Below are 22,726 nucleotides of genomic sequence, written 5' to 3' on the forward strand. Positions count from 1 at the left end.
TTCTTTCATGGAAAAAAATCACAGGTTATAAAAAAAAAGAATAGTATAAGTAGCACAGCTGTTTCCAACATTGATAATAAATCACCATATTAGAATGATTTCTGTAATGAAGTAATTATGCTAAAGATTCAGCATATTTGAAAGTATTTTCTCATAGAAAACCATTATTTTAAATTGTTATAATATTTCACAATATTACTGTTTATATTCACACAGTGCTTAGAAGACTCAATAAACAAAACGATGCTATACCGCTGCGTTTGATTGGTTGATCTTGGCTTGACGTCAGATCCGGTGAATGCGGGCCAATGGCGGCACAGGAAGCGACCACAGACAGCGTTGTTCGACTGTAATGAATACGCTCTCATTCATATTTTCTCTCTTCAGGGAGATTTTTGTTGTATGCGCATTTACTTCTTGCAGGGATAATCGCTATCCTGCAACCCGGATAATAAGGGCTCGACTCCGACGTGGAAACAGCGGTTAAACGTCGTTATGTATCGCGGTTCTAGGCCGCACAGAGGCGGCTATCATCCTCCGCCGTCTCGCGGTTTCGGGCCTCGTCCCGGACCAGGCCATCCTTCAGACCGGGGACACCACGCTCCTCCGGACCCGTACCGGCGCTCTTCCCCGCGGAGGAGATACTCCCCTGGAGCAAGAGATCCGCCCGATGAATACAGAGGAGCGCGACCACAACGAGGCTACGGGGTATGAAGAGAAACTAAACACGGCAGTAACGTTAACTTACAGCGTTAGTGCCTTGTTTTACACCGACACACTGAAAAGTAGTCATTTTTTTCGGATGTACATCATGTAAATAGCATGTGTAAATGGATATAAAATACTACCGTAGTGCCCTCTCATTCCGTTACATAACGTTACTTGTGTACCAATAAAAAATAAAAAAACGACGTTGGTGCCATTCGTTAGACCGAATGCAAAGATGATATTCATTGAAGTGTCATAAACACTACGGTATTATTATTCCACCATGATGTTGACAATAGTGTAACTTAGTGCATGTGTGCCTTGATTCTTGACATCAATCAGAGCCTAACATTACCACTTATTTATTAATTATTATGTCCAGTAAAAGTCCAGATTTTTTTTTTTTTCATTTATGCCATGTATGAGTTAAGCATGTTACCTTTTTCTTAAACAGAGGTACAGTCCATCGCCTACTCGTGGTGGTCTCCCAGCTGACCACAGTCTGGTCATAACGGTGGGGAATGAGCTGAACCATCCATCAGGCTATAAGGGGGCAGATGCTCCTTATGTCCGGTAAGACATGCAACCTAGTGATCAAACTATATGTTGACTGCTAAGGCTGGAATACACTACATGTTCACTACATGCACTAAAATGGATTCTAAAACACTTGATCCATGTCAAATCAACTAAATTTCGAAAACTTTCCCAGCTTAAATTTTTACTTTTATTATTATTATTTTTCCCCCAAAGAAAGATTCAAAATGTGTCGCATATTCCAAGTGTTCTGTAGGTGTATGTAGAGTTTGATGAGAAACAAACAGAAAAATGTAATATATTAAGCGAAAATCTTGCCGCCACAGTCCTGTACATACTCACGAGTGCGCAGCAGTTCACGCCAGTGCGCCCAGGATTTTATATATTTCAGCAATAATACATTTTAGTAACACAAGGCCTAAGGCCCCGTCCACACGACTGCGTTTTCGTTTAAAAACAGAGACCTTTTGTTACGTTTGCACCTTCCGTCCAGACTAAAACGGAAAAAACGAAGACCTAAAATGGAGAAGTTTAAAAACGCTGCTGCTCCATTTTGCGTTTTGAATCTCCGGAGGGCGTTTTAGTGAAGACGGAACAAAACGGTGGAGTTTAGAAACGCTGACGCTCGGCTTTATGATTGGGTGTCATCAGTCATGACTTGTCCTTCCCTGATTCATCAGCCACTTTTTACACCGGAACGCGCATGCCCAGTGTTGGTGAATGGTCACGTGATCCGCGTTTTCAGTCGATTTAATGTGGACGGAGATCAATTTTAATATGCAGATAAAACGCTGGTGTGTATCGTATTCGTTTTAATTCTCTGTTTTTAAACGAAAACGCTTGTGTGAATGTTAAGAGCAAATTAAGGCCTATATACCAAAGTCAATCATTCTTTTCTTTTTGTATTGGCATTTAAAGAGTTTTAATTTACAGTGTATTTAAATATTGATGCATTTTATTTATAATACATTTTTTAGGACTGTGGCACAAAGCTTACAATTTCTTTTTATTTTATTTTTTTGTGGAGAGCTAGCGTTGTCTATAACGAGCAGGGTTTTTGTCACCCTGTGCTCACCTGGAATTTTAAGAATTTTAGGGCCCTATGATTAGTTCACGGAATCCCGGACGGAATTGGCAAATTAACGTGCATATTTGGTTTGAAATTCTGTTTTTGTGTGGGAGAAGAACGTATGTCTGGTGAAAATGCAGACCGGGGGAAGCAAATCTGGGCGACACATCCCCCAACCCGTCATTTCAGCTCCAATGACGAAATCAAAACAATGAAAGCATGGCAAAGCGGCTCTCTACGACTCCGCTTTCGTCGGCAAAAAGTTAAGAAACTCAACGCTATAAGCCATCAGTGCCTAGCCGAGCAGTTCGCATGTGACTTAGGCAGTGTTTCCCACACATGGACTAATTCGCCACCACATATTGCGTTTCGTTTATTTTATTTAACACTATTTAAAACATGCAGCGTATTCTTTCAGTTGAACTTCCTTTCCCTGCTCTCCCTCCGTCTCTCAGTCACGCGTCTCTCTCACACATACACACAGAATGAACTCCGTGAGCGACACTGGGCAAGAGAGAGACAGAGTGTGACTTTATTTAAACTTATATAAACTAATATAATTCATTTTACTGGACAGTTTAAAGCTCAAAACCATATTTTGTTGTTACTTAAGGCGTGCAGTGTTATGTTGCATTATGCAGTATTTGTCCTGAAAAGGCTACTGAGTAAATTACATCAATAAATTTTAGGTCATTCCTATTTTATTTGTATACATTTTAATCATTAACTTTAAAAGCACACTCTTTTTACGACTAAAATAACAGTCAAGGGTAAAAAAAAATGAATTCCCAAAAATTAAAATGGAATTTGGGAAAAAATAAAACTGAATTTGGGAAAAATAAAACGGATTTCATAGGGCCCTAGAATTTTAAGTCCCACTGTGGATGCAGTTTGTAACATGTTATCCACCACTGCATCATTCCGAAGCAGTTCGGCACACTCAAACGCTGTCTTTGGTAAGCTGCAAACTCCAGGTCACGACTCGCACGGCTCGAGTATTGCGCTGCAACAAACGATTATTTTGATACGATTATTAGAACGATTAATCGACTAATCATCAATTATTTTGCCAGCTAATCATTAAGTTTGGAATGATTATTCAGCTTTTTCAATTAGTTAAAACATTGGGTTAATAATATAATAATTAAGTTAATTGAGTTATAATATAAAAAAAGAAAATCATTTTAGCTTTTGAAATATTGGTTTTAATGAACTTAGAGCCAACTAAACAGGTCATTCTCTTTAAGTTTAACTCAAATCACACGCAAATGCTCTCTAAGCATTGTTTAATAAGCCCACTGCTTTACATAGAACTGAAACAGAAAAAGGGTCATTACTTCAGGACACCAAAAGGGTAAAATATTACTCTGCAAACCATTAATATGGACATAAAATTACAATAGTTTTTTTTACATGAGAATTGAGCTGACAGAGATGTTCTCATTCACCTTTTAATTTACAGAATTTAGCAGGCGTCAGTTTTTATTTTATTTTTATGGCATCACAATAAAGTTAAGACTCATCATGCGCTTGATGCTATTTTTCTGTGGCTTTCCGCCAGTTTGTAAAAACCTCCCTTGACAAAACTGCTGTCAAACCAAACGTTCATTGATGAGACGTTTCCAATGCTTTCCAATGTTGCATTGAATTCATGAGAACATCTTTTTTCCAATCTGCCTTCTTGGAAAAATGAAGTTGGTGTGGAGAGACCAAAATAAAACTACGCTAACGCATTTTGCACTGGTACTGACACAAGTCTGCTTCCTCCTCCGACAGATCTGCCAGCTCCAGGCTTGTGTTTTTTACTTATTTTGGGCTTCCCAAAACAAAACTGTGCTCTTCATTCCCTATGCCATCAAGTCAGGCTGGCCATTATCTTCACAGCAAATTGGTTAAACAAAAAACCTGGGCAAAAGTCATGTAGTGTATTCCAACCTTTCTTTGCCCGTTTTGAGAATGAAAACAGTCAATTCATAGTGTTTGAAAATATTCCAACAGACTTTTCAATGGATATTGCACATTTTGTGTTGTCATATTTGTAAATAATATTTTAAGATTATAATTTCAGCAGGGTTTTCACCCTTAGTTAGCAATTTAATTGTATGTTGTATTTAGAACAGTACTCTCCAAGTATTGGCATAGCCCATCTGGCTTAAACATTTTTTGATGCAAGTCTTTTTGTACATATCATGCTTGAATGTCCATTTGGTCTTTAAAAAATAATAAAAAATACAACAATAATGCAACAAATTGAATTTCAGAAACAACTGGCCTTCCTCGCTATTTCAAAAGATGTTCTCAAATTTGGCTTACACGGAGCAGCAACTCCTCATCCTATTCAAAGTCAGTATAGGCAGCATTTTCTGATGCAGCTTAAAGGATAGAGCATATGTTCTCAGGGGCCCTCGAGATCCATTTTCCTGCAGAGTTTAGCTCCAAAACCCTAATAAAACACACCTGAACAAGCTAATCAAGGTCTTCAGGTCCTACTAGAAAGAGTTAGATCAGGGTTAAGGCTAAACTGACAGAGTCGCCCACCCCTGCTTAAGGGATAAGTGTTTAGGTTTTACAATATTTAATACCACAGCGCTTGAAGCAATCATGTGTAATTATGGAAATATGTTTACTTGAGCCCAAAGACTGAGTAGATGTGAAATTGTTTTCTTTGTACTTCAGTTTCATTTTTATGATGTGATGATTTCTGTTGACAGAGATTATGGTGCTGGTGAATCACACTATAATAAGCCCTATTACTCTCCACGGAGGTCGAGCCATGATGGACAGAGCGATAGGGGTTCGAGGAGGCGCAGTGTTAGTCGCGGCAGGAGCAGGGGCAGGAGTCGCAGTCCTGGCTACGCCCGCAGCAAAAGTCGACCGCGCAGCCGGAGTCGGAGCTACAGTCGCGGCAGGAGTCCCGAACGAGCGAAGAGCCGTGCGCGTAGCAAGAGCAGAACTCGTGCGAGGAGCTACAGTAGAAGTAGAAGCAGAAGCAGAAGCAGAAGTGGAAGTCGTGGTCGCAATAAGAGTAGGGCCAGGAGCAGGGCAAGGAGCAAGAGCCGGCCACGAAGCCGTAGCCGAGAAAGGAGCCGAAGCAGGGGGAGAAGCCGAGCAAGGAGCCGCGCTAGGAGCCGCAGTGTCAGTCGCAGTGGTAGCAGTAGCAGCAGCGGCTCCAGCAGGAGTCGTCACAGCAGCGCCAACAAGAGAGTCAAGACAGGTAGTTTTAGGGAGGGAGAGGAGGACTTTACTGAGCTTGAGAAGGCTCGGAGACGCAAGGAAATTCAAGATATGCTTGTGAAGCCGGCAAAGTCAATTTTGAAGAAAAGGATGGATTCCTCCGAGACTGATTCTCCCATGCTAGTGCAGGTAACTACCTCTCATTATGTCTTGGGAAATAAATTTTTGACATTGAAAATGTACTGGTCACATTTAAATCAAAAGCTATTATTGTTAAATAATAATTCTTCACATCAGGAATTGGAGTCTCAATTTAAGAGACTTAAGCCTTCAAATCATGCACATCTTGTGAAGTACCTGGCTTAAGTACTAGGGATGACCTGATATGTAAATTCTGGACACTGATGATAATTGTTTTCTTGTTATGGCTGATGATAAAATAAAATTAAAGTTAAAAAAACTCTTAGTCATTTTAAATGCTACAAGTGAATCATGGGGTCACAACATTAACAATGCAGTTTGAAGACATTCATTGGATAATTGTTTTTAATTATTTAAGCGAGTATTAAATTATGGAATATATTATCTAAATGTTAAAACAAGAATGAGTATGAATGATTAAAAGTCGTCTGAAAACCTTTATGGTACCGATATATTGTGGATCATCTCTGCTGGATTTTAATTTGTAGTTCGACACGTTTTGTTGTGGTCTTTAGTTGGTCTGCAGAATTAAGAGGCTGTCATCCTACACCTTCATTGTATTCACTTCCAATTGTGTGAGTGTGGGATGCAGGAAACCAAGTTTGGTGAAATCTGCCCTACAAATTTGTATTGCATAAAGACACGTGACCAATAGAAGATTAATGTGTCATAGCTTGACTTCTTAGCTAAATTAAAAGAATGCAAACTGTAAATCTGCTGGATTGCAGTAAAGCAGAGTAAATTGCCAATAATACATCCAAAACATAAAAATAAAAGGTTTTTTAAATAGCCACAGACTGTGGCATGTGTCTGTAGAAAATGTCCATGTTTCAAAGTCTAATGTGACTATGGCTTTAGTTGACATTAAGTTGGTGTTACTCTTTGAAAGTAAAGAAAGATTTATTGAGGATGCTTTAACCAATGTATTTCAGAATAGTGATTCTCCTCGAGGAAATCCAGACGGTGGGCTTTCGCATGAGGCAGAACAGCTTCTCTGTGCACTTTCCAAAACCATGGATTCAGACTTGTTTGCATCCCTACTGGGGAAAGCTTCTGATGGTAATGTTCTTGAAGAGCTGATTGGCAAGCTCCAGCCAGGCAGAGAGGGTGGAAGTGACTTGCTCCTTTCTAACGAGAAAGGGAGGCAAAAGGCAGAACTCACAGAGTTGCTTGGAATGATAGCAGGAGCCCATTCTCAGAAAAAGAGTCTTACAGATATTGAAGATGAAGAGAAATTTCTCTATGGAGATGAAGAGGGTGATGAGGTGAAACCTGCTAAGGAGGTTCCAGCAGATTCCAGCTTTCCAGACACAAGTTTCCCACAGTCTTCTGATAGTCAGAGAAGAGAACATGGCTCTGCGCCTTACGCTTATGGCCATGCTGCAGAAAATGTGTCGAGCCATTCGCAGAGAGACAGCAGGCATCGTTCCTCGGCCACACCTGAGATGCATCTCAAGGAAGAACCTGAGGACTTCCCACCTGGGGTTGGGCCACAGGATGTCAAGGTGAGGAAGGAGGTAGAGGAATATGAGAAGATACAAGATTTGCTGAAAACAATTGGCTTCGACCTTGGTGTGGCCGAAATAAGCAAGATGGCCGCCAGGACGCAAGAGCGCCTCCACGGTGCCACCCCTGCAAAGAAGACACCAGCTGGCCGGCAGTCGGATAGAAAGCACCGGAGCCGTAGTAGGAGTTACAGCAGCAGCAGTGGAAGCAGCAGGAGCTCCAGTCGCAGTCGGAGCAGCAGCCGAAGCAGAAGCAGGGCAAGCCGAAGCCGAAGTAGCAGTTTTAATCGCACTTCAAAACAGAGCCGGAAAAAGCAAGTTTCCCCAGAACAAAGACCTCAACGCTCACATAGTCAGAACAAGAAAGAGGCTCAACCTGCCGTCACAGAAAGCAGATGGCCTACGACACCCACTGTGGGTCCTGGGACACAGGCATATCCTTCCCAACCCAGCCTCCCGGGACATCAAGTGCCCCCATACCCACCCCCACGGGGAGTAATGCCACCTGACTTCCCTCCACACGGTTACGATGCATATGGCAATTATATTCCATATATGCCCCCGGGATGGCCGATGTACCCACCTCCAGGTATGTCAGTACCTCCTCCCAGTCCAATGGATCCCTACAGCCTACCTACCTATGAGCGGCCCTTTCTTAAAGTGATCAAACCTGGGACAAGTGAAAACGACAATAAAAAAGGTTAGTGACCTTCAAAATTAGTTACCTTAGCATTTTCGCCCTGGTAATATTCTTGAAAAATGTCTCCTTTTGTGTTGCATAGAAGAAATAAGTGATGGTTTCAGAATGACATGTTGGTGAGCAAATGATGAGAGATTTTTGGGAGATTTAGGCCCTGTTTACACGAAAACGCTCGCGGGGGAAAACATAAAAATATTTTATCGGACATGTCTTTCATTTACACGGCGACAGCGCTTTTGGGGTTTAAAAACTCAAAAAAGTGAAACCACCCTCCGTGGTCCTGTGTAAAGAGTAAAAACGCAAAAATCTGCTTGACAGTGATGGTTGTACGCAGGCGTGCGGACTTGTTGTGTGGCAGTGTTCCACATTGCCACCTAGCCGCCTGGAGTGCATACTACATTGAATTTCACACACTTTTACGTCACCATATGCACGTGGATTTCCCACCCAAAACGCTCGTCTAAACGCAGAATAAAAAGTAACAAAGCAACGCCACTTTTGCGTTTTCTCTTCAGAATCGTTTCCGTGTAAACATAGCCTTAGACTTGGGACATTACAGTTAAGCTAACATGATTTTTATCCTTTTAGCACCTTCTAAATCGGATGCTGTGGCCTCTAAAGCGATCACCACTGACATTAAGATGAAAGAAATGGAAGATAAGAATACCGCCAGTGAAAAACAAAAGGTAATTGCCTTGAAATTAAAGGAACTATTGCATTTGTAGGGTTTGGAATCAACATTTTTTCCTTGGACTTTCTTTGATCAGATGCAAAACTGTTAAATACCTCATGATAAAATTCTATCTTAGGTCATGGAGGAGCTTGAAAAACTAAAAAAGGAAAAAATAATGCGACACAAGAGAAAAGAAAATCTTTTAAAGGATGTGGAGACATTGAGAAAGCAGCAAGGTATTTCCATCTAATTGCAAATTGGAAGTGTTTTCTGTATAATATTTAAGGGCTCATTGTTATATACAGTGTTTGTTTTGATCCTTTAGGGGAGCTTCTTCGAAAGAAGCGAAGGGAGAAGGATGGACACAAGGACCCTCTTCTTAAAGAGCTCGGTGAGCTCCAAGAGGATGCGATGGCCCAAATCTCTAAGTTGCGTGCTGAACAGAGAGAGGCAGATCAAAAACATGAAGAGCTGGTCAAAGTGGCTCTCATTCTCGGTATAGACTACAAAGAATCGAAGATCTCTGGGGACTATGAGCAGCAGCCCCCTCAGAGTAAGAAGGATTCAACCAGAAGCCCAGAGAAATCAGGGGCCAAAACCAGCACCTCGTACACTAAGGTATAGTTGCTAATTCTGTTATAGAAAAGGTACTTGCGCTTGATTGGCCGTCAAGTCTTATGGTGTGTTCAACTCATGTCGGAAAGATTGTATTTACGAGTTGAACGCTCATGAACGCCACCACAAAGTCGTAAATACAAGTGGGAAGCGTTGGAGTCCCGGGGTCTGTTCTTCGTACCTCGCTTAATGCATCTGAGATGATTTGACGGATGCCAGATCTTCTAATCCTGATAACTGATCTCCGGCTAACTTGGTTCTTCAAACGAATTTGCAGATTTTATTTAAATATCTGTATTGAGGTTGAGATTACTGCGTGTTCTTGTACTCATTAGTAAGGGCAGATATATCGATACTCAAAAGTGTGATCAGCAATGCAATGATTGGCTGGCGCAGCAGCGTAATGACATCATATTAAAACAGAACATCACACACCTGACGAAAAAGTTGGCAAATTTCTAGACCTAGTATCCCCTCCGCTTAAAGATGCGATCTAATCCTGTTTACATTAAATAAGCCTGTCCCTGAGCAGGTTTGAGTTTATGGACCTGCTGCCATGACATAACAGCAACTCTAGGATGAGCTTCAAAGAACCTAATAATCCTGGATCATGTCAAATCATGTCAACAATGAAATCCAGCTAATTGAGTAATCCACGTGCGAAGAACAGGCCCCTGGTCTTTACGAGTTGGGGCGTGTCAGTGAGAAACCAGGTGGATTACCTCAATATAGTTTACAGCAGCTTCTTAAATAAATGTAAACCCACCTGATGCACATTTTTTGTTCTTTACTTTCTAGAAGTAGAGTTTAAAAACCTTGCTGTATTTTTGTGTAGTTAGTTAAGAGAAAGTACACTGCCACCTCCAATGAAAGTGACTCGAACGCACCATGTCATAAACATGACTTCCAAACTCGTAAATACAAACTTCCCAGGAGCAGTTGAATGCACCATTAAACTGCCAATTCAAAAATGATCTCAAGTGCCATTTAATTCTTGACCGTGATTCCACAAAACATTTAAGCAATTTTTAAGTGAATCATATTTATGGTCAGTAGCACTTCGTTGCAGTACACAAGATTCAGGGGGCGGAGTTGGATTCAGATCTGAGGGGTGGAGCTGGGTAGGTTTAGGGGTGTGTTTAGGGATCAGGGGTGGAGCTGGGTAGGTTTAGGGGTGTGTTTAGGGATCAGGGGGTGGAGCTGGGTAGGTTTAGGGGTCTGTTTAGGGATCAGGGGGTGGAGCTGGATAGGTTTAGGGGTGTGTTTAGGGATCAGGGGTGGAGCTGGGTAGGTTTAGGGGTGGGTTTAGGGATCAGGGGGTGGAGCTGGGTAGGTTTAGGGGTGGGTTTAGGGATCAGGGGGTGGAGCTGGGTAGGTTTAGGGGTGGGTTTAGGGATCAGGGGGTGGAGTTGAGTAGGTTTAGGGGTTGGTTTAGGGATCAGGGGTGGAGCTGGGTAGGTTTAGGGGTGGGTTTAGGGATCAGGGGGTGGAGCTGGGTAGGTTTAGGGGTGTGTTTAGGGATCAGGGGTGGAGCTGGGTAGGTTTAGGGGTGGGTTTAGGGGTGGGTTTAGGGATCAGGGGGTGGAGCTGGATAGGTTTAGGGGTGTGTTTAGGGGTCAGGGGTGGAGCTGGATAGGTTTAGGGGTGTGTTTAGGGATCAGGGGGTGGAGTTGGGTAGGTTTAGGGGTGGGTTTAGGGACCAGGGGGTGGAGTTGGATAGGTTTAGGGGTGGGGTTAGGGATCAGGGGGTGGAGTTGAGTAGGTTTAGGGGTGGGGTTAGGGATCAGGGGGTGGAGTTGAGTAGCTTTAGGGGTGGGGTTAGGGATCAGGGGGTGGAGTTGAGTGGGTTTAGGGATCAGGGGGTGGAGCTCGGTATGTTTAGGGACCAGGGGGTGGAGTTGGGTAGGTTTAGGGGTGGGGTTAGGCATCAGGGGTGGAGTTGAGTAGGTTTAGGGGTGGGGTTAGGGATCAGGGGGTGGAGTTGAGTAGGTTTAGGGGTGGGGTTAGGGGTCAGGGGGTGGAGTTGAGTAGGTTTAGGAGTGGGTTTAGGGATCAGGTAGGGGTGTGCGATATGACGATTTTTAATCGTGGACGATTAAAATGTCTCCACGATCTGCTTTTGAAGAAATATCGTAGTATCGTGTTACAGTGCATTTTATCAGTTCAGTTCTGGCGCCCCGTCTCAACTGTACAACGCGACGTAGCCTACACACCACACGTTAAAGAATAGGTATGGGACACTGCAATTCACAAAAGTTCATTATTTGCATAAGCCTTGCCGGTTAAACATTTAATTCACGCGCTGATGCGCTGTTCTAACGTGCGCTTTCCTGACCGCATAACCCCCGACGCTCACAGGCACTAGCAGCCTGTCAACAGCGCCAGAATACTGGACTAAGTTATCTTTCGAGTCTTATTATGCTAATACTGTTAAATACACAAAATGTTTACATAAACAGGCTATGTCTAAAGTGAAAGCAAACATTTGAGAGAATATCTGGTGTAATATGCGTCTATATTAAACGCGTCGCGTGCTGGTCTAAAAGCGACAGGAATAAATAGTACTGCCGCATGTCCTTAAACTTTAAAGGGATAGTTCAAAAAAAAAAAAAAAAAAATCTGTCATTATTTACTCACTCTAATGTTGTTCCAAACCTGTATTAATTTCTTTCTTGTGCTGAACACAAAAGACGATTTTTTTTAATGTGGGTAACCAAACAGTTGCTGGTCCCCATTAACTTCCAGGAGAGAACCTATAAAAAACTATAGGGGGACCAGCAACTGTTCGGTTACCTACATTATTCAAAATAACTTTTATTTTCAACAGAAGAAAGAAACTAATTCATTTTTGAGGGAACTGTCCCTTTAGTAAAAGAAAAAAAAACACAAGGAGAAAATCACTCACTGACTGAGAACTTTAATAGTAGCTTTAATAAGAATCAATGTATTCAGTGAAGTCTATTTTAATTTCATATTTGTTTAATTTAATTACTTTCTTCAATACTACTGCTAAATACACCTAGTGCATCTGAAAAAATAATGCACTATTTATTTAATTTGAATATAAATTCGTGTAATGTTTATCTTGTCTTATTTTTTTAATAACAAAGAAAATAATGACAAAGATTTTTATCTTCGCCACTGGCCTAAATGTGTGGCTTTCTTTTTTCTTTTGTTACCTAAGGCTTTGTTTTTAACATAGGGACATTAGTTTGGCTGTAATGAACAGCCACTTGCAAAATATTAAAACCAACTTGAAAAAGAATCGTGATAAAAAATCGTGATCGTGATTTTCCTAAAAAAATCGTGATATGATATTTTTTCCATATCGCCCACCCCTAGGATCAGGGGGTTGAGTTCGGTAGGTTTAGGGTGCGTTTAGGGATCAGGGGGGTGGAGGTGGGTTTAGGGAACAGGGGGTGGAGCTGCGTAGGTTTAGGTATATGTAAGCTGGGAGGAGTTGGATCTGGATCCGACTCTTACCCGTGGATTTCATGTTCTGCAGTGAGAACCATCTCAAATTTTTTCTCAAGTTTTAGCACTAAAGAAGTGGTTCCCATCCCTGGTCCTAGCACTGCACATTTTTGATGTCTCTTTATTTGAGGTCTTGAAGTCTTTACTATTGAGCTGATGAGTTGCATCAGGTGTGTTTGATTTGAGAGACTTGTAAAATGTGCTGTGGTGGGGTTACTCCAGGACCATGATTGGAAAACACTGCCCAAAAGAAATAATTTAAACTAAAGAAAGTATTTAAAAATAATCTTCACATGAGATGAATGCTGCTGTCATATCAGTAGCCTGTTTAAAACCGTTTTACTTTACATGGAGCAGAGGTCTTTAATCCGGCTCCTGGAGGGTCACGGTCCTGCAGAGTTTAGTGCCAACCCTAATCAAACACCTGAATCAGCTCATCAAGCTCTTCGGGATCTCTGGAAAATACAAACGCATGTGTGCTGAAGCAGGTTGGAACTAAACTCTGCAGGACAGGGGCTTGATTGAAGACCTTTGACATAGAGGGTCGGCTCATGGGGTGGTCATGAGGCTGAAATGTATTTGGTAATTGTTTTCACAGATGCTTTTTAGTCCAGTGGTTCTCAAACTTTTCCGGTCAGGTATCACCTTTGATCAAATCAAACCATCCAAAAAATCACATAGTCACTGAACAAATCTTTTTGAATGCTAGGTTAAGGACTAGATAATGCCATATTTTGATTGAGATATTCCTGATTGATCATGCTGCATGCCTTTACAGATCTGTGGAAGGAACCCGAGAAGTAACATTTAAAAACAGGAATATGCCTCAATAGTAACTGTTAGAAAGGATTAAAATATGCATACACTTACTCTGAGAGTAAACAGAATAACATGCTACCTTTTTATTGCTCTTTATAACATATAGAATAAAATGTGCAGACTGAGATTGGTCAACACCACACCAATTTGCATCCTGCCTATGCATTGAGTCCTAGATGCACAAAGCTATGTTTAAGTTATATAGGTCTATAAATTACTAACAGGGTGATGTCAAGGATTTTGTGCAGAAATAATCCTGAGCATCACTGACAATCTTATCATCTTAAATGTGTGGTCAGTACCACTGTTCCTTATACACAAGAGTACGTGTAAGCATGCACTTAAAAGCTATCAATACCTAGCATATTGATAGCGGATCCCTGATCCCTGCAAAGTATATAATTGCAAGAGAAGGCAAAAGCATTGAAATGTATATATTTTTTTCCTTCCATCTTGTATTTTTATTTTTTTTCCATTACCATGTCTCTTCCGACCAAGCATGGGCAAACTCGGTTCTAGAGGGCCGCTTTCCTGCAGTGTTTAGCTCCAAACCTAATCAAACGCACCTAAAACGGCTAATCAATGTCTTCAGGATTACTAGAAGGCTACAGTCAGGTGAGTTTTATCAGGGTTGCAGCAAACCTGCAGGACAGAGGCCCTCCAGGACTGAGTTTGCCCATCCCTGCTTTAGTGGCTCAGTAGTCATTTCCTTTGCGAATATAATATTCGGCTTCGGGCTGCATCCCTGGTTTAAGTATTGTAATTTTCCAGATTTGTGTGCCACCTGAGGTACTTTGTGTACCACTGGTGGTATCATAGCTTATCACAATTCTGTTTACAGTACAGTAATTTTCCTGGAATCATATCTGCGAGACTTTCTTGTATTTATGTTGCAAACTTTTTAGTGTGGGGGAAAATTATCTGTTTGTCTTGTTACTTATTTTCTAATGATATTAATTTCTATTTATATTTTGAGGGGTTACTCCAAGGTAGAGACAATGTTTTTAACCCCTGCTAAATAATTACACTGGCCTAAACCATAACTGTTTGTAGACTAGACTAGAATATTGTAATTCTGACACAGGACATCAACATCTTCTGTAATATAGAAATGCATCAATTTTAGGGATTTTATTCCTGTAGTGTAGGCTTGTCTACTTATGGTAGATAATTATTTCTTAATTTGCATGTAACCAGTTAAAACTACTCCATACCTATACTTTATAATTTTGATCAGAACTATTGATTTTAAGACAAATGTTTTCCTTATCTTTGGGTTTCTGCTATAAGAAATATATTAATTTATTTATCAAAAATCGAAAGATGTATGTACACTGCAAAAGTGTATTGAAATCTTGAAATTTCTTGTCCTCCTTTTGCATTGGTGCTTTTTTTTAAATAATTTAATTTGTTATATAATATAAAATCCATTTCAATGGCTTTTTGAAACCATTTATTTTACAATAGTCAATTAAATTCAAGTAGTAAACCCATTGGGTGACTTCTCCCCGACTGGAAACAGATGGCCTATTTTGCAAAGGTAAGTGTCCTGTGACAAACTTTAATGATTGACAATTAGGATTTGAAGTGTTATATTCATTTCTTTGAAAAGCTTCTGCTCATTCTTTTAAACTTGGGTTCCTCGAGTATTTGATAACTTTTTTTTCTTTTTTATATTTTTGCTTGACTTTTACTTATGCGTTTTTTTGTACTGCCTAAAATAATGTAGGTACCCTCCTCAAAAGCAAGAGCTTCTCCTGAAAAACCCAAGTCATCTCCTCAGTTGAGCAGCCATTCCCTGGACACTGCTGTTGAGCAGTTTGAGTACTACGATGCGGGAAACCACTGGTGTAAAAACTGCAATGTTACCAGTGGTTCAATGTTTGATTATTTCATGCATTTGCACAGCAAAACCCATAGGAAGGTATGTGTGCTCATATAAATATAACAAGATTTTTTTATTTTATTTTTTATTTGAATGGTGTTTATTTCTGCCAGTTGCATCTGCTTCAGTCATCCATTGTTTTGCTCTCTATATAGACTCTAGATCCTTATGACAGACCTTGGGCAAAATCAGAGAGTGAAAAGAAACAACCAGCTGGAAAGAGGACTTCAAAGCCAGCCAAAGGTAATGCCATTTTTAAGATGTCATTGGCAGTCATAAAACAGATTCATTATGTTAAATATAAAGCAATGCATTTGCATTGCAACTAAAAGGAACTGGAATCATTAAGTGGAATCTGGGGAACAGTGAACCAGAATCGTTAAATTCTTCATGATTCCTTTCCCCAATGAGTGCCATGTTGATTGCAGTGATAGAAACTGTAGTTTTCTTGCAGTGTGCCTCATCATTGGAACAGAGCAAGGGTAAACTATCAAAAATCATTACACACTATTGGTAGATATTTAATTCTTGTTGTATTCCCTCTTCTAGGCTCTGAGTTCTTGATCCCTGTGAGGGGATTCTTCTGCCAGTTATGTGAAGAGTTTGTTGGTGATCCCATTTGTGCTGAGGCCCATGTCACCTGCCATACTCACAATGAGAGATACAAGGTAACCATCACATATGATATTCGTAATAACTTTGACTAGGGTTGGGATATGAATGCAATTTATTCATTTGTTTGACCAAATGTGATTGCCTCATATGTGTTTGATTTTGTCAACAGGCAAAAATTTATGAAAATCCCCTCTATGAACAAAGGAGGAACCTGGACCGTCAGGCTGGCATAGAGAGCCAAAAGAGTTCAGATCACAAACGAAAACGTGAAGACGACGATCAGGATATGAAGAAATCCAAACACAGCAAAGGAGGAAAAATTTCCAGTAATGAAGTGGAGATGAAACCACAGTACAGCAAGGATGAGGAGTACAAGAATGTCAAAGAGAGTGAGAATAAACTTAAGGAGAAATACAAGAAAGAGGATACAGATAAACTGAAATACAAGGAGGATGATGACAGATTCAAGATGAAAGAGGAAGAGAGAGCGAAGTATAAAAAAGATGATGATGAACGAAACCGTTACAAGAAAGACGATGAATACACAAATAAGTACAGGAAGGAAGAAGGGGAGAGATCCAGGTATGAAGGGGACAGATATAGAAACCGAGATGATGATGAATATGATCGGTATAGAGAAGAGGACGACAGATATAGATTTAGAAAGGATGACGAGAGGGGCCGATATAGTAAAGAAGACGAGAAGGCCAAGTATGGCAGAGAAGAGGATAAGAGATACAAATACACTCGGGAGGCCGAGGATAAGAAGTCAAAATATAAAGATGATGACTGGGGGAAGTGGCCGAAATCAAAGTGGGATGGGGATGAAGACAGTAATGGCAAGTATGATAAAAAAGAAGACAAAACTCTGCACCAGAAGGGCAAGGGTGGTTATTTCAAAGATGACCAGGAGAGCACAGGGAAGTTCAATGCTAAAGATGTCAAAGCAGAGCCAGAGAAAACCAGCGAGCCTCCTAAAGTCTTATGTGGTCCGAGCCCTGCCTTGCTTGCTAAACTTCGCAAGAAAAATGAGGAGGCTGCTGGTCGGCTTGGCTTTGGGAAGTTTGGTCGGAAAAAGCCACAGAAGACGGCACTGGAGAAGGAGGCAGAGAGGATGGCGGCACAATTTTTAAAGGAAGATGAAGAGGCGTCAAATGAAAACGCAGAGCCTGAGCAAGATCCTTTTACAAAGTCTATAGCTGCTGCAAAATCCATTGCTATGAAATTGTCAGGAAAGGTTGTGCTTCCCCCCTCTTGTGAATGGCTAGCATACAACGAAAATACAAGTAATCCTAATCTACCGCCTCCCATATCTCCTATGGTTATTAGGAAGTCTTTTACAGGTGTGCAAAATAAACCAACACCACTTGTTTCTAGTGACAAATCTGCTGGTCCTGTAACAGGAACTCCGATGGGCCCAGCACTGCCACCAGACCTTATTTCCAAGGCATTTAGTGGAGAAGAGGTGCAATTAAAAAACACAAAGCCGTCTGTCAGCTCTGAAGATATCTTTAACGTATCCGTTCCACTTCCATCTCCAACTGCAGCGCCCAAAGTGGTAAGTGCTGCCCAGGTGAAACCTGTTACTCCCAGTGAATGTGTTGTTACTCGCAGTGAATGTGTTGTCACTCTAGAGTCCGATGTGGCTGCTCCCGGAGTGCCTGAGGAAGAGCAGAAGCTCACCATAATCCTTCGTCCTCCTCCTCAGCTTCCTTCTAATGCCAGAGACCCGTCCCCCAAAATGGTAAAGCCAAAGACCACTCTTGCTGCAGGAAAAGCAAAAGATTTGTATGACATTTTTTACAGTAGTAACTCTGCTGTTAAAACTTGTGTTAGTTCCAATGTTGGTGACAAACAAGACTCTGGATTTACACCTACAGATAGTGGGTCCAGCATTAAAGAGCCCAACAATAAAGACAAAAGTGCTAGTGATGTTGCTCAGAGCGAAGAACTCCCCAAGAACAAGGACTCGGTAGTTGCCCAGAAAGTGGAATCCCCTATGTGCATGGATTCAAAAATTGCAGAGAGAGAACACCCCAAGAATGAGGACTCAAGAGTTGCCCAAAAAGATGAACCCCACAACAACGAGGACTCAGAAGTTGCCCAGAGCAAAGAACCTCCTAACAAGTCCTCAAGACTTGCCATAAGCGAAGAACCCATCAAGAACGAGGACTCAGAAGTTGCCCAGAAAGTGGAATCCCCCAAGTACGTGGATTCAAGAATTGCAGAGAGAGAATACCACCACCCCAAGAATGAGGACTCAAGAGTTACTCAAGAAGATGAGTCAGACAGTGACTCAAGCTGTAAAGAGTCCAACAAAGACAAAAGCGCTAGTGATGTTACCCAAAGCGAAGAACCCCCTAAAAATGACGACTCGGAAGTTGCCCAGAGTAAAGAACCCCCCAACAGGCCATCAAGAGTTGCCCTGAGAGAGGAACCATCTAAGAACGAGGACTCAGAAGTTGCCCAGAGCAAAGAACCTCCCAACAAGTCCTCAAGAGTTGCCATAAGCGAAGAACCCATCAAGAACGAGGACTCAGAAGTTGCCCAGAAAGTGGAATCCCCCAAGTACGTGGATTCAAGAATTGCAGAGGGAGAACACCACCACCCCAAGAATGAGGACTCAAGAGTTACTACAGAAGATGAGTCAGACAGTGACTCAAGCTGTAAAGAGTCCAACAACAAAGACAAAAGCGCTAGTGATGTTGCCCAAAGCGAAGAACCCCCTAAAAATGACGACTCTGAAGTTGCCCAGAGCAAAGAACCCCCCAACAGGCCATCAAGAGTTGCCCCAAGGGAGGAACCATCTGAGAACGAGGACTCAGAAGTTGCCCAAAAAGTGGAATCCCCCAAGTACGTGGATTCAAGAATTTTAGAGAGAGAACAACCCCCCAAAGATGAGGACTCAGGAGTTGCCCAGAGCGACGAACCCCCCAACAGGTCTTCAAGTGTTGCCCAGAGCGAAGCATCTCCTAAGAGTGAAGAGTCAAAGGTTGGACAGGGCGAAGAATATCCCAATACCGTGGACTCAAAATTTGAACAAGCATTTGAGGATGCATTCTTAAAAACTGAGATTCAAAAAGACGACAACTCAAAAGAGGAAGATATTGATCAACAAGTGCTTAAATCTATTGAAATCTCTTTGGGGGACGTAACTGTGATGGACGTTAATAGTGTGGACCCAATACAGATAAATAACGAAGAGGAAAACCCTCTGGAATCTGAGGAACCCATGTCATTCTCCCCTCTTCCTGGTTCTTTTACTGAGCAACTGAACTTGGACACATTTGAATTCAGTTTTGAGCCTTTGTAAAGGACCTTCCAAGAGTCGGTTTAGGGATGTATATGTTACCTCTGAATGTAAATAAGTGATTTTCAAGTATTCTTTGTAATTGCTTGATCCAGTTAGAATGTTTCATGTCTATTCTTAACCTTTTGGCAGGTAATGCCAGTGAAAGCGTGGACTGAAAAGCATTCATTCTGAAGTGGGTGCTGGGGAAGGAATCCCTCTAAGAGAATGAAAACTTACATCAAGTAATGAATCCTAAATATGTGTAAAAGTTTCACTATCTTGTCAAAAGCACCAGGTGTTGAGCTACATGTTTGCGTATTTTGTTCCCAGCAGAAATCATTCCTTTCCTCCCCAAAGGTAATGTAAAACATAACGAATACGATGTGTATTAAAAATTTCAGACTCTAAATCCATTTCTTCTGTTCGTTCCATTTAAATCAATGAAGATATTTTAATACAGGAGCCACACAGATCCAGGCTCAGAGAAGAGAAATGGTGTGGAGTTCATGCTTCAAGGACATGCATACACAACTTTGGCCAGAAAATGTCAAGGCTTGGCCTCCATAGTTTTATTACCCTGTGCTGTGTATTGATGGCTTTTCCTTCTGGTTTCAGTTTATTTTTTGTTTTTTGACAAACTAATGTGTTGTTATAATGTTCACATTGCTACCACGATAATTTAGCATCTCCAAATAGTTGGTGTAATTGCACAAGTTCTGTGCTAGTTCAAATAAATCACAGCAACCCTTCCTGTCTTTGCTTCTTATTAATATGCTTATTGCAGCTGTTAGACTTGTGCCTGTTTTTATTATTTTATTATTTTTTTTATAAACCTTGTGCACACATTGGGCGTTATTCATGAAATTGGAGAGAATGCATGTGTAAATGGTTCATAAATCTATTCTAAGGTAATTTTCCACATTGAGTTAAACCGTTTGCATAAAGCACATTTATTAACATTATACACAGATAGCCATTCTGCTACTGTTTTATGAATGGATCACATTGTGCTCTGTATTTAGTTGTTTGCATGTGCACCAAGTGTAGATCTAAATGCTAGTTTTTATTACAAATTGAACACCAATATGCTGCAACTGCTTTCGTTGAACATATTGAACATGAGATTACTGAACTTGCATTGCTTGTGTATATACTTGTGCAGTGTTTGCATACAAATCGTTTTCAAGATATGAGTAAATACTGAAAGTAATGATTAAACCTGAAGATTAGTAAGGTATTAGGAATATCACTGTTGAGAAATGGATTTTCTAGAGATATAGGTTGACTTGTTTACATTGTGTTTTAATGACAGTAATATTACAGTTGACATCTGCATCCAGGGAGGAACTATAACATCAGCAAAAATGAAGCTGCTGCTTACTATGGAGGTAAGTGTTTGCCTCGACTGGTTTTGGTAATTTAACGTGCATTAATCAATATAATTCATGTAAATTGGGGAAACTTATTCTATGAGCTAGAATACCCTATTTAGTTCATCCCAAAATGAAAATTGATTTAATCACCATACTACAGATCTGCATCTAAAATATTTTTGTGTATGACTTTTTCTTTTGCCTTCTCCATACAATGATTGTCAATGGAGTCCAATGTGGACCCTAGCTTTCAAAGTATTTATATATATATTTTTTTTACGTAGAGGAAGATTATACAGGATTGGAGAGACAGAGTTATATATTTTTTCTTTTGGCTGTGAACTATCTTTTATATCAACTAGCTATTTATTCACTAACGAATGAATTACGCATAGTAGCCTAATGTTTGGAAAATAAGTTAACAGTTACACTTTTTGGAGTTTTGGACCCCAAAAATAATGAAAATTATGTTTTCTGTTTTTTAAATAAATGCTTATAAAGGAATTCGTGTTTCTGTTTTTTTTCTAGTAGTACTCTAAATTGAATGTGTTGTGTTGTCGAATCGATAGGGAAATAGGATATATCACCAATAGATGGCACTAGTTGCTTCTGTGTGGATATTTTCGATTGAATCTTTAGAAAAATGTGAAGTATTATTATTAATATATAATATGGATTTTATATTTATATATATATATGAATATAAACAAAGATAAATGTAGTTTAAATTGAAAAACTGAAACCTTGTCTATAAGCCATTATATAATGGATGAAGATCTGTAACGCTTGTCTTAAGCCAAATAGTGCGTTATATTTCTTGAGTCTAACTGTGTGAATAAGAAAATTCCATTGGAATCCTTTATGCAGTTAGCGGCTTTAAAATGAATAAAACACTAAATAATTACCTTTCATATTGCACGGCCTATCTGATGACACAATTATTCTCAAGCTGAACCAGAGGACTTCAACTGCATAAAAATTCACAAACAAAATTTTTTAAGCGGTTCAGTAGTACTCATGCCCTACACAACCTAAACACCCCCTGGCCTGGAAGACCCTATTCTGACATGTTCACGGTCAATGTCACTAGCTAAATCATCCCTCCCACGATCAATTCCTCTTGTGACAAATGACAATCTGCACCTTTAGATAAGTCGTCAACAACAGCTGTAGTCGCAGCCAGGACCCCGTTCGGGAACCTCAAGACCGTCTAGTTCGAGGAGCGGCCAATAGAAAAATTCCACTGTGGTGTTGCTACCTAGTTTCGTGCTTTGTTGACCAATCAGCTTGTTGCTGGTGAAGGGAGGGCGCGTGAGCTGGAGGTAACAGTGTGCGCGAGAGAGCCCGAGTGCAAGGGAAGCCTTATCACGGAGGCACGGCTAAAGACTACATTTCCAAAATGCCGAATAAAACTAAAAAAGAGAAGGTAAAGTACAGCTTACAATCATAACACATGTCTAAGTAATGCGTACGGGAATTTGATTTACAACAATTATTCTGCAGCATTTCCTGGCGTTGTGTTTTTGTGAGTGAAGGCCGCGCTAGCCCGCTAAAAGGGCGCATTTGAGCCTGCATATCTTAAGTCAAAACATTGACAGTTACATATTCACAAGATTTTTTAAATTACGAGAAAGCGTTTTCTTTAGCTCATCGTGACGTTTGTTTAAAATATAAATCATATATGTTTGAGGGAATGCTCTTCGGTTGCTGTTTGTTTTACAGATCAGTTTTCCATAGTGAGATTATGATCGGCCGTTAATATGTGAATACAGACGTATTAGTTGACAGATTGCAGCATAAGCTGGACACGCATACATCATGTCTCCTGTATGAGTCAATGTTTCAGTGGACAGGCTGTGGATGGGCTGTGGGCATCGTTATATAAACGCTCGATATATGAGTGGACAAGTTTGTCACTGTGTACATGATGCTGGACTTGTGTGAACTGAAATCATTTGTTATTCCCAGAATGGCAGTCAATGTTTTGTTTATGTCATTGCCTGATTCAAAATGTACTCCAAATTGGGCTTTTTGGGTGTCATCACCTGTCATACCAAACCCTGCAGCATGACCTGCCCACGATTTG

At 40.7% G+C, this 22,726-nt stretch overlaps 2 protein-coding genes across 6 annotated transcripts in view; both read left to right on the plus strand.

Annotated features, from left to right (window-relative positions):
• The first annotated feature begins 298 nt into the window (after positions 1 to 298).
• On the plus strand, positions 299 to 20,016 carry znf318 (zinc finger protein 318). Of its 4 annotated transcripts, XR_005625437.2 has the most exons (13): positions 299 to 708; positions 1,163 to 1,281; positions 5,026 to 5,677; positions 6,622 to 7,894; positions 8,483 to 8,580; positions 8,704 to 8,803; positions 8,893 to 9,185; positions 15,205 to 15,399; positions 15,516 to 15,603; positions 15,910 to 16,028; positions 16,145 to 19,509; positions 19,601 to 19,624; positions 19,728 to 20,016. XR_005625437.2 is itself a non-coding variant. In XM_039690558.2 (12 exons), the coding sequence occupies exons 1-11, from the start codon at positions 496 to 498 to the stop codon at positions 19,286 to 19,288; spliced, it is 6,294 nt and encodes a 2,097-aa protein (XP_039546492.2). In that variant the 5' UTR covers positions 299 to 495; the 3' UTR covers positions 19,289 to 19,335; positions 19,418 to 20,016. The 4 variants fall into 4 exon arrangements, 2 of the variants coding, with proteins under 2 accessions (XP_039546492.2, XP_039546491.2); XR_005625435.2 differs by having other exon boundaries at positions 16,145 to 19,624; XM_039690558.2 differs by having other exon boundaries at positions 16,145 to 19,335; positions 19,418 to 20,016.
• A 1,896-nt stretch (positions 20,017 to 21,912) lies between these two features.
• Positions 21,913 to 22,726, plus strand: part of ppp2r5d (protein phosphatase 2, regulatory subunit B', delta) — a 69,311-nt gene continuing 68,497 nt past the window's right edge. For both annotated transcript variants that reach the window (XM_089117298.1, XM_039690564.2), the window contains exon 1: positions 21,913 to 22,066. In XM_089117298.1, coding sequence (XP_088973424.1) covers positions 22,040 to 22,066 — 27 coding nt within the window. In that variant the 5' untranslated portion in view covers positions 21,913 to 22,039. The remainder of the gene's footprint in view (positions 22,067 to 22,726) is intronic.

This window comes from Pimephales promelas, chromosome 11, assembly GCF_988280905.1.
Source record: "Pimephales promelas chromosome 11, fPimPro1.hap1.1, whole genome shotgun sequence".
Classification (NCBI taxonomy): Eukaryota; Metazoa; Chordata; class Actinopteri; order Cypriniformes; family Leuciscidae; genus Pimephales; species Pimephales promelas.